Source organism: Pelodiscus sinensis, chromosome 7 (assembly GCF_052426305.1).
Source record: "Pelodiscus sinensis isolate ZL-2025 chromosome 7, ASM5242630v1, whole genome shotgun sequence".
Classification (NCBI taxonomy): domain Eukaryota; kingdom Metazoa; phylum Chordata; order Testudines; family Trionychidae; genus Pelodiscus; species Pelodiscus sinensis.
The window spans coordinates 34368775-34380795 of NC_143058.1; the positions used below are offsets into that span (position 1 = coordinate 34368775).

At 43.2% G+C, this 12021-nt stretch overlaps 1 protein-coding gene across 8 annotated transcripts in view; it reads left to right on the plus strand.

Annotated features, from left to right (window-relative positions):
- Positions 1-12021, plus strand: part of TANC1 (tetratricopeptide repeat, ankyrin repeat and coiled-coil containing 1) — a 213214-nt gene that overhangs the window by 141722 nt on the left and 59471 nt on the right. For all 8 annotated transcript variants that reach the window (XM_014575373.4, XM_075933446.2, XM_075933448.2 and 5 more), the window contains 3 exons: positions 1866-1991; positions 7987-8268; positions 10522-10673. In XM_014575373.4, the coding sequence (XP_014430859.3) occupies positions 1866-1991; positions 7987-8268; positions 10522-10673 (560 nt within the window). The remainder of the gene's footprint in view (positions 1-1865; positions 1992-7986; positions 8269-10521; positions 10674-12021) is intronic.

The window sequence follows — 12021 nt, forward strand, 5'->3', positions numbered from 1 at the left end:
GAAATCAGACAGATTTTTCATTTCTATCTCCAGTCCCCACAGGGGAACAACTGTCTCTGCACAATGTATTTCCAAGAAGATTACCAGTTACATATATACTTCCGTAGCATCTTCGCAGCAGGGAACCATCTCAGACTGTCACCACACATTCTACTCGTGCAATGGCCACATCAACTGCTTTCCTGCATAGTGCACCCCTCACAGATATCTGTAGAGCAGCAATGTGGTCTTCACATAACACCTTTGCACAACACTATGCTCTGCAGCAGGGACCCATACCTATTACCACCTTAGCCAACTTGTCCTTCTAGTGGTGTCCCTGTGGGTGCTCCAGTCAGGTGATTAGCCAGCAGTACCCACCACTCACGTTGGTGGGTCTTGGAGTTAGTTGTGAGAAGAGGCAAGGACTGCAATGGGGGACCTGCGTGCTCAGCAAGCAGACAAAAAAAAAAAAAAAAAAGCACAGGAAAGCACTTCTAGGCAAAAATCTCCAATCACCGACATGAGAATGCTCCGGGACCTGAGTGGAGCACCCACAGGGGCACACATCTTTGAAGAACCATTGTTACTGCACAAGATGAGTAACTTCTTCATCTACCCCCAATGTGAAATGTTGCTTTTGAAGATGCTGTTAACAGATTTAGGTTCAGAATGTGCCTCCCACTAATATAACACTGTATGGTTAGTCCTTTGGGTCTTGAACTTTTTTTATTTCTATCCCTGTTCATAAGAACAAAAAGGAAACCATTTTACTGGACTGAGATTCCACTGCATATATGAGCTGTCTACAGATGCTGCAAGCTGCAATTTATCAATATACCCTCTTCCTAAATCTCTACTAGCTATTAGTGTTTTCAAACAACAAAGCGAAGACAAAAATGGTTTTGTTTGGAACACAAGGGAGAAAAAGGGGAAATGAATGTCTGCCAAATGGAAAAAGACTTAAATGGTGGCTGGGAAAGAAATGTGCATTTGATCCTAGAGCACTGTGTAAAAGATATATAACGTGAATGACTTCAACATACCACTTCAGCAATAATTGAAGGTTTCCATTTAAGTTGTGTGCAATGGTAAGTTTACAGTATGTTTATATTACTTTTCCCAGTCTTAGGAGGAATTGGTAGTATACCAGTATACTGTGGAATTATCAATACATTTTATTTCCATGAACGCAGAATGTGATCAATAACTATTGCAGAATATTTCTCTTTCTATCAAGAACTTATATGGTTTAGAAATCTGTTTAGTTCTGCAAAGGAATATGAAGAGAGTCAGACAGTTAATGAGGTGATTGTTAATGTTCTGGATGTGGTGAAATAGTGCACACAGTATATGCTTGTCTAATTGCAAGATTTGAATTGCCAGCAACTATGAATAAAATCACTCGGGCAGAAGATTCATCTAGCTACCTTGCTGTGTTTCTGCTTGGAAGTACTGAAGCTTTACTAAATAATTTCTGACTGCCAGACTTGTCATAAAAATTCCATATAAAGCTTTTCCCCTCTTAGCTTCTGACTAATAATTTTAGCATAATTTTCAATTCTGAAGGTAATATTTCATATTAAAATATAAAACAAATAGAAACATGTATAATGAAAACGACTTTTTTAACAGGACACTTCATGGTGCTGGTAGGATATTTAAAATCTTTTTACTATCAAGGACTTATATTTACAGAAGAAAATGGCCATGCTCATCAAAAATCTTACCTATAATTTCTGAGGGTGTAACTGTGCGGGAAAATTAATTTTGAATTCTATTTTGAAAGTACAAATATAATCATTATTAATAATTCATGCTGTTAAACAGTATTGTGTAATTATTTATTCAGATGAAAAAATAAACTTAAGTTCTTAATATCCTAGCAACAAGTTCAACCAAGTTAGAAGATCTGAGCTATTTGGATGGACAAAGGAATACTCCATTACGTACCTCGATTCGCTTACCTTGGCATAACACTGCAGGAGGAAGAGCACAACAAGAAATTAAAGGTATTTATATGTATGTGGTGATCTTGGGCCATGTGTACACTATGAAATAAGATCAGTTTATTAAGGTCAATTTCTTGCCACCCAGTTTTGTAAAGTGGAAGGTCCATGTCCCTACTGTGTGCAATAATTCAGTGTTGCTTGAAGTAGCATGTCCCTGGTAGGGAGACTGCTGTTGACTTTGAGAGTGCCGTCGACTTTGAGAGACTTTGTGGGTAGCTATCGCACAGTGCCTGCACTGCTTTGCATTCTGGGTTATGCTCCTGATGCACATTGGGACCAAAACTGTGCAGTGGGTGGTTATGGGTTCATGTCGTCAGCCTCCCGTAATGCGCTCATCTATTCCCTCTCCCATTGCTTGAGATCAGCAGGAAACAGTCTTTTCACACCCTTTTTGGCCCTAGTTACCCATGCAGATGCCATAGCAGTGTGAGCATGGACTCCCTCATGGATCCCTTATGCATCAAAGTGATTATGATGTTTATCTTAGTACACCTAATGGTGGAATATGTTGAGAGCATAAGCAATGCACTCCAGGATGACAGTTGTGAGCGAATTAAAAACACTGCTGGCATTTGATTCCTGTGGAAACAGTGCATAACCCAGTTCATAGCGTGGCAGCTATGGGATGATCAGCAGTGGTTGCAAAAGTTGCAAATGCGCAAGGCCACTTTCATGGTACTTTGTGAATGGATTTCCCTTTCCCTGAAGCACTGAGACACCCAGATGAGACCCATTTTGACAGTGGACATGCACATTACAGTTGTCCTGTGAAGCTTGCGACACCAGACAGCTGCCAGTCAGTTGATAATCAATTCGCAGTGGGGAAATCTACAGTGGAGGCTGCTGTTATACAGTAGCCAAAGCAATCAATACCATTCTTCTACAGAGGATAGTGACTCTGGGAAACATGGATGCCACAGTGGAGGGCTTTGCTTTGATGGGTTCCCTAACTGCAGTGGCGCAATACATGAAATGCACATCCCCATGTTGACACACAACCACCTTACCAAGGAGTACATAAACCTCAAGGAATAATACTTAGTGGTGCTGCAGGCGCTGGTGGATCATAAGGGCTGTTTCAGTGACATCAATGTGGGAAGTGACATCAGTCCGTTGATGTGTGCATCTTTACGAATTCATGCCTCTTCTGTAAGCTGGAACGTTTTTCTCAGACTGGAAAATTAGAATCAGAACAGTGGAAATGTAAACAGTGATCCTTGGTGACTCTGCCTACCTCTTGCTCCTTTGGCTCCAGAAACTGTATATGGGCATCCTGGACCACAATAAGGAGCAGTTCAAGTACAGACTGTGCAAGTGCTGAATAGTGGTGGAATGTGGTTTTCAGCATTTAAAGGGAAGGTATAGGAGTCTACTGACTAGGTTAGACTTCAGCAAACACAACATTCACTTTGTGGTTGCAGCCTGCTTTGTACTTCATAATATTTATGAGGGCAAGGGAGAAATTTATTTGGCAGGATGAGGGACTGAGGGAGAGCACCTAGCCAGAGATTTTGAGGAGCCAGATACCGGGGCAGGAAGGAGAGCCCAGCACAGAGCCACTGCAAATCAGAGAGGCTTTGAAACAAAGTTTTATGAATGGCCAGTTTTGAGAGTCAGGCACATTGCTGTCAACAAGGTGCACCTGCATTAAGACTACGTCTAGACCAGTGGTCCCCAACGCGGTGCCTGCAGGCGCCATGGCACCCGCTGGGCCATTTCTGTGCGCCCGCTGAGTGATCAGGGCCGGCCCCGCCTCCAGGCGTGTGGCACAGGGGCGGCGCCAGCCCCAGGCGCGCAGCACATGGGCGGCCCTGCCCCCGGACGCACAGTGCATGGGCTGTGCCGGCTCCTGGGCAAGCAGCACAGGAGCAGCGACGGCACCAGGCACGTGGCGTACGGGTGGCCCCACCCTCAGGCGCATGCGCGGCCCCACCCCCGGGTGCCCAGCGGGTGTGTGGTCCCACCCCCAGGCGCCCAGCAGCCCCAAAAGGTTGGGGACCACTGGTCTAGATTACATCCCTTTTTCGAAAGAGGGATGCAAATTAGACCGATCAAAATTGCAAATGAAGCTGAGATTTGAATTTCCCATGCTTCATTTGCATAATGGTGGCCCATATGTTCTTTCGAAAACAGGTATTTCGAAAGTGAAACCGCTGTCTAGATGTGGTTCTTTAAAAAAAAAAACCTTTCTCAAAAGATCCTGTACTTGATCTTTTGAAAAAGTTTTTTTTCCCGAAAACCGCGTCTAGATAGCAGTTTCACTTTTGAAATGCCCATTTTTGAAAGAACGCGTGGCTGCCATTATGCAAATGAAATGTGGGAAATTAAAATCCCGGCTTTATTTGCAATTTCGATCTGTCTAATTTGCATCCCTCTTTCAAAAGAGGGATGTAGTCTAGACATGCCCTAAGTGTATTTGCCTATAATCCCCTAACCCACTCCTGCAATGCAGACAATAAAGAGACTGTTTTTCAGAAATGATGCGTTTTTATTTAGGGAAGAAAGCAGAGACAGAAAAAGAGTCCATCGTAGGACCCTCTGGGAGGTGGGAGATCAAGAGATGTGAGAATAGTATTTGCTTCATGATGCTCTAGAGGTTGACTATGAGGCTGCATTTGAGTTCTCTTTCCCCATGTCCTAGTGCCCCTAAGCATGGTGGCTATGGAACTAGGTGAGGAGTGAAAGTTGTTCTGCAAGGGTGGGGAAGGAGCCTGACCAAATACACTGCCATGCACTCCATCACAGATGTCAGGGGCGACAAGACATTATCCTGGTGTTGCACTTGCATTGTCCTTTTCTGCTGCTCCACTTGCATCTCCTCCAGTAGTATATTTCTCCACTCCATTTGCTGCTTATACGTGTTGTCCCTTGTTAGTTTTTGCCTGCAGATTTGTGCAAACTGGTCAGTTGGTGAAGCCAGAGAAGTATGCAACAAACTCCCTGCTGTTCCCACTGTAACAAAAAGTTACAAGGGCACACATTACAGGAGGTACATTGTGTTCAACACAGAGGTAAAAGTAAGAGGATGTGCTCCGGTGCACAGCTCCAGCAAGAACTATCTGAGCTGCAGAAAAAGCCAGCAGAGAGTTAATTAAAGAGCTGGCAGAGATCCAGGTTGTGATAGGGCAGTACCTGTAAGAAATTTAAATTCTTTTCACTCCTGGTTCAACTAACCCTAATCTGTTAACATACAGTGAAGATTTCTGTAAAGACAATGGAGATGTGTTCTGTGCAAGGCCGAAGCTATGGGGCAGGGCAGCAGGTCATGCAGCTTCCCCCCTCTGTGTCCACCACAGCGGTGGGTGGGCAGGAGGAAGGGGGGTACTAGATGCTGAAGCTGTGCTAGCAGCAGAGGCAGCAGCTAATAGCTTCCCCTCCTTTACCCAAGTTGCCATGTGAGATATCATTCTTCTCCAAGTCACACAGAGTGATAGGGAGCAGATGTAGGACTGAATGTGTCCAGAAACCTGAGTCTTACGCTGCATTGATTTGTGCAGCAATGATGCCAAACCGATCACTGCTGGCTTGGTTTGGTAAGGCGTCCTACCATGGAGGGCAGAATAAGACAGGCTTCCCCAGAAACCTTGTGAAAAGAGTTTCAATCTGAGAGCTTTATGGAATTGTGCAGGGAGGATTCCAGCATCATCCCCAGGCATGTTAACAAACTGTTCTAGGCCCCTGTGCTGTGTAGGCACAGAATATATCACCCATCACACCCAATTGCCTTAACCCACTTGTAGCAAGAAAAAAAAAAGTGAACTCACAGGATCTGTTCCTGACTGTGAGATGTCTGTGGGGGGCGAGGGAGGGCGGGGGAGGAAGGGATTGTCTCCAAAGTTATAAAACATTCTTGGTTCTTGCTGCTTGCCAGCTGGCTATTCTCATCGTCGTCAGCCTCTCCCTCCACTGTCCTGTCCTGAGTGTCTTGGGAGGATTCCACAATCTGACTTGGGAAGCTGGTCGAGTCCACTGCTATGATCACATGCAGCTGGTTATAAAAGTGTCATGTTTGCAGTGATGCACCAGACTATTTGTTTACTTCCTTTGTCTTGTGCTAGGACTGCCTCAACTCCTTTATTTTAACACAGCACTGCTGGGTGTCCCTGATGTATGCTTTCTCCACCATGGACTTTGTGATCTTCACATACATATGTGCATTTTGTTTGCTGGTTCAGAGCACCATGAGAATTGATTCCTCTTTCCACACCTCCGTGAGGTTGAAGATTTTCTTCACACTTCATGCTGGTGCCCATCTGTACCCCTTAGGAGCTGGACCTCATGGGACTTGAACTCAAGGAACTCATGGTCGTGTGCTGCTCAGGTGTACTGCCTGCTCTGAGGTGTGCTTGCAATGTTGTCCACTCTGGAGATGAAATTCAGACTTGGGCTTTCCTGTTCACCTGGAAAGCAGTGGAGTTACAAGTTCTGGTCAAAGTGATCACAGCAGGACACTGAGATGCCTCTTGGAGGCCAGGAATGTTGACTTGTGCGACACTTGGCACTACATTACTGTAAAGTGAACCATGCAAAGTCAAATTTAGTGTTTCACCTTGTGAAAGCAGGAGAACCAAAATCGACTGTAGCGGCTTAGTAGTGTGGACTCATTGGTTTGAAAATCAACTTTTGCAGCTAGATTTGATCTAAACTTCTAGTATAGAGCAGGCCTCAGAATAGGCACACAGTTTTTGTAGTAGGTAAAGCTGAAATTTTTGCAAAAGTCCCTCCCTGCAAAAAGATTTATAAGTGTAACCCTATATAAGCATAGATGTGTGAGTTCCTCGTGTGTTTGGCTGAAGCCAGAGGGTTTCCATACAGGGGTTCAGTTCTGTACTTGTAGATTCTATTATAGTGCTTGCTCACACATTTTTCTGATATATGGCATGCCACACTGAAACAAAGATTTTAAAAAAAAAGAAATCGAACATATATTTATATAATTAACATACATGTGCAATAAAACCTAGATTATGTGAACCTCATATATCCATAACTGAATCATGTACCATCAGTGTTTATATTGAAGATTCCTTTTCCCTTCAGGGCATTCAGGTAACCATGGTGGTACTATACTTTTTAAAAACAGATTTATAGACTGTCTCAAGGATATCTTTCCACTTGAATCTTGTTTATGCAAGAAAAGCAATTAATTATTCATGACTGTTATGGTTGTACATAGATAATCCAGTATGGAGTGGCCTTTGGGCCAGTAAATAGTGGCATTTTTTTACTTGCTGATTGTGCAGATTTTATTTCCTCAACTTTGTCTTGGCTACTTGGTGATTCTGTTTAGATTACCATAATGAACAGAAAAATGTAAGTGGTCAAAGCTCCGTAATATTGCTCTTCAATGAGTTAATTGCTGAAAAAAGTTAAGAAATAAATTTTCTTGAGAAATCATTATTTATTTTTTTAATAAATATATATATGGTTACAGTAATATTTCCAGTCAAAACCAGATTCGTTATCTTCCAATAGCTCTTGCATTATCTGTTTGAGAATACATATGAAAACAAGAATGTGTGTGCTAGATTTTCAGAGGTGCTGAGCACATGCCTTTCCCTATTCTCTTTTTAAGGATCTGACCACGTGAAGTGCTTAGCACCCACAACTCTGACAACTTCCAGTGTCAGGCCCTAAATGAGAAAAATGTGTGCATTTTCATCTATACAGAAAATATTGTAGTTAATTAAATGTTGAATAATCACAGTTCTCCAACATTTTAAATATGAAGACTGAACCCCTGCCCAAAAAAGAAAATCCCAATAATTATATGTATTTTAGCATATAATTCATAGTGAAACTGCTAATTTATAGACAGTTCAATAAATCGCTTGTAATTGTTTTTATAGTAAAAGTGCTGAAAAGAAATCCTCTCAAACCGTAAATTACCCACCAAAAGTTATTGGAATTGTCTTCTAAAATGCTATTGCAAATAAATAAGTTTTCATTGCATAACAATATTTTCTTCTATTGTTTTTCCCTTCCCGCTTCTCAGCACGTTTTGTCCCCTATAAGCCTCAAGACATTTTGCTAAAGCCACTATTGTTTGAAGTGCCAAGCATAACAACAGACTCTGTGTTTGTCGGAAGAGGCTGGCTGTTTCAAGTGATCGAAGAAACCTTCAAGAATCCAGAGCTGGCAGAAAACAGGGGAGCGGTTATTATTGGAAATGTGGGATTTGGAAAGACTGCTATTATCTCAAAGTTGGTGGCACTTAGCTGCCATGGAAGTCGCATGAGGCAAATTGCTTCAAACAGCCCTAATTCATCCCCGAAAAGTATGTTTCTCCTCTAAATAATTGTTTAGGTTATTATGTTTTTTATATATAGTCAGCATATTGCTTACGTTGCAGGCATAGATTACTGGCCTTATTGTGCCCTAAATGAATAGCTCTTAGGGGGAAAGGAAATTCCATTAACATGACATGCTTTGACAATAACTTGCAACAGAATAGACCATAGGTTCAACTTTTTAAACAAACAAGCTGACAGATAGACACATGCACACGCAAACAACCAAAACACCATCAAAACCCCCTCCATTCCCCTCTCCCCAGAGTATCTATGGAAACTCTAATCTCCATACTGCCTTCCAGCACTCCAAACTCACTTGGCAGCATGGCTCTATAGAACTTCGCTGCCTAGACCTCCCCTCTCCGCCTGGCCCTGACCCCAGCTATTGCTAGTTTGTGGCAAGATGGTGCTCTAGTATAATCATTCCCTGTATTGTGCTGCCCAGATTTTTCAAAGGTTTCACAAAATCTGTGCTGAAAGGGTCATACATCCCTTTTACTGCACATATGAACACACACACCAGTGTATCTGAAGTGAGAAGATATCATTCTTTTTTTGTATGTACTCCAAGTACATCCAGTCCTAACACTTTTCAAATGTGCTATATTGATGATGTGAAGAAAAGGCTATTATGATACCATAATTAGTACAGTACTTTCCATATTTGTTGAGACCTATTACATTATATGATTTGATGACTTTTGCATTTAGAATTGTGCTTATTTTCACATCACTATATTTATTTTCACTATTTGCTATTGCTTCTGCTCAAGGTCAATTTAGCCAGGGGTTTTCAAACTCCCAGTCATGGCTTGTAAGGGCAAGCTGCTAACTTGACCGCAAGACACTGTTTACCTGAGCCTCTGGGGGTAAAGGTGATCACAGCTTCCATTGGCCACAGATCACTGTTTCTAGCCAATGGGAGCTGAAGGAAGCAGTGATCCCGGTTCACACCCTTTCCATGGCTCCCATTGGCCAGAACCTGCTATCTGTGACCAGTGGGAGCTTCGATAACCTGTACCTGTGAAAGTGCAAGTAAATAAAGCCTTTTGCAGTGAGCTAGCAGCTTGTCCTTACAAGCCGCGATCCAGAGTTTGAAAGCCCCTGAATTAAAGCACACAGAGAACATAAAATAAAAATATGTACATTCATAAGTCATGTTGTAACTCAGGAGTGGGCAATAATTTTTGACAGGGGGCCTCTTGAAGATTTTTGAAAGTGGTCTAGGCCCGCACTCTTCCAGGATATTAATGGAGGGAGGTGCGGGGTCTGGGATGGAGGTTGACTGCAGAAGGGAGCTTGGGGTAAGGGATTGGGGTGCAGGAGGGAGAATGGATTCTGAGAGGGAGTTTGGGTGAAGGAGGCGGTTGTGACCTAGGGCAGGAGCCTGGGGTTCAGGGGTTTGGATTGTGACCTACGGCAGGAGGGGCTTGTGATCTAGGGCAGGAGCCTGGGGTGCAGGGGTTTGGTTTGTGACCTAGGGGAGGGGACAAGGGTGCAGGAGTTTTGTTTGTAACCTAGGGTAAAAGAAGATTATGATCTGGGCAGTGGATTTGGGTGCCAGATCTGGGCAGTGGGTATGGGTGTAAGGGGGGGGGCACAGAAGATTCGGTTATATTGAGTGAAGTGGGGCAGAGGGTTGGGAGAGGGGCTAGGGTGCCAAAGGCCAATCTGGCCAGGAGATTACTAGCCAGCAGCCCAACCAGCCTGCCTCCCTGCAGAGCTGAGGCTCGAAGAACTTAAAACATTTATCAGCCATCCAGCCTCCCTGCCTGCCCTTGCCTGCACAGGCTGCCCGGCCATGTGCTTGTGTGAATAACTGAGCCGCTAATGCTTCGTGTCTGCCTGTTGTTCAAACAGGCAACTACCATTGGCCAGTTTCTGTCCAGAAGCCAACCATGGGATTGTGCTCAGGGCAAGAGTTATACCTGATGCCTTCCTCCACTCACAGTTTTTAAAGAGAAATGGCCCCGCAGCCGCATTTCTGAGTGGTGTGCAGGGCTTCCTACAGCATCTGCGGGCTAGATCCAATGGCTTGGAGGGTTGAATCCGGACCGCAGGATGTATTTAGCCTAGGTCTGTTGTAACTCTTTACCTTTGAAGATGATATATTGTGTATGTTTAAAAAACATGTAACTTATTTCCTAAAGTTTTGAGTTAAATTTCCATTATCTATATATTTTACCCTAAAGTGGTAGTCAGTAATCATAACTTTGCTCTGTGCACTTTTTTTATAGACAGTGACCCCAGTCAAGATATTCCCCTCACTAAATTACCACCACCTGCTCCTCACACAAATAGTACCAATACAGGGAAGATTCTGAGTTGTCCTAATACTCCTGAACATCAGAATCCAGAGGATGAATCTGTGAGACGTCTTGCTTCAAAGGTAACCTTTCACCATTCAGTAGGCTTCATCTAATACACTAAAAACTTTAATCTCCATGATACAGTGATTTGTGAAGCTTCCTGGTGGTGCTAGGGGGAAAAGGGAGTGGTTTGAGAGACTCTCATATAATGGTGTATCATGTGCATACAATCTATACAGATAGCCAGATCTTTCTCTCTTCACATGAGTTGCAACATGGTAGCAGCCCCATTACTTACTTGAAGAAAGGGGCTGTGTTTACAGATAGTCCTTCCATAGTTCGGGCAATGGAGTATATGTAATACTTTACTCTCACCTCTGCCTTTGTGGATCTCATCTGTGCAAGGCAAAGACACAATTTAGGCTAAGAGATGATAGAAATGTGAGAACAAGTTTCCTCTGTTTTGTGTCAGTCGTTGGCATCCCTAATTCTTTTGAGCTACGTTTACACTGGCGGCTTCTTGCGCAAGAACAGCTGTTCTTGTGCAAAAACTTGCCGGGTGTCTACACTGCACACGCGTTCTTGCGCAAGTAAATTTACAGTCTAGCATCGGAAAACAGGGCTTCTTCTGGAAGAGTTACTCCTTTCCCCATGAGGAATAAGCCCTCTTGTGCAAGAGGGCAGTGTAGACAGACAACATTAATTTCTTGCGCAAGAAACCTGTATGGCTAAAATGGCCATCAGAGCTTTCTTGTGCAAGAGAGCAACCATATTGCCATGGACGCTCTTGCTCAAAAGCAGTGTAGACGCACTCTTGTGGAAGACTTTTTGAGCAAGAACTCTTCCGCAAAACAGTTCTTGCAAAATAAGCTGCCAGTGTAGACGTAGCCTTGATGTCTGCTACTTCCACTAGATACGTAGCTTCTTACAGTGCAAGTTTGCATAAAACAAGGAAAGACAGAAGTTTGTTCAAGGCAATTTGCAACTTATTCATTGTTGGTGTGTTTGGGCAAGGGTTACAGAAATTAAAATGAACAAGAAATGACTTTTTAGATGGAACCATCTTTGGATTCTCTTTCCCAGGTGAATATTTTCAGGTCTTTCTGATACAGTTGTTATTGTGGAAAAACTTGCAAAGTGAGGAAAGGCTTGCAAAATGCCTTACCCATAACAGAATTTGTGTTCTATGTCCTGAGTTCCAGAGCTGTGAGTTCTCCATCAGAAATGCTATATCCCTGGCTCCAAAGAGTCCGTAAGGCTGTCAGTTGTTGATACCTGGTTCACTATAATGTTTAAATTGTGTCAGGGAGGTAGAAGAGGGTCCTTATAGTGTTTTAAAGATTGGGAGCAACACTTTAAAACTAATGTGGAGTTAAATAGAGGGTCAGTGCAGGTTGTGAAACATCATCTTTCATCTCTTCCATTTAC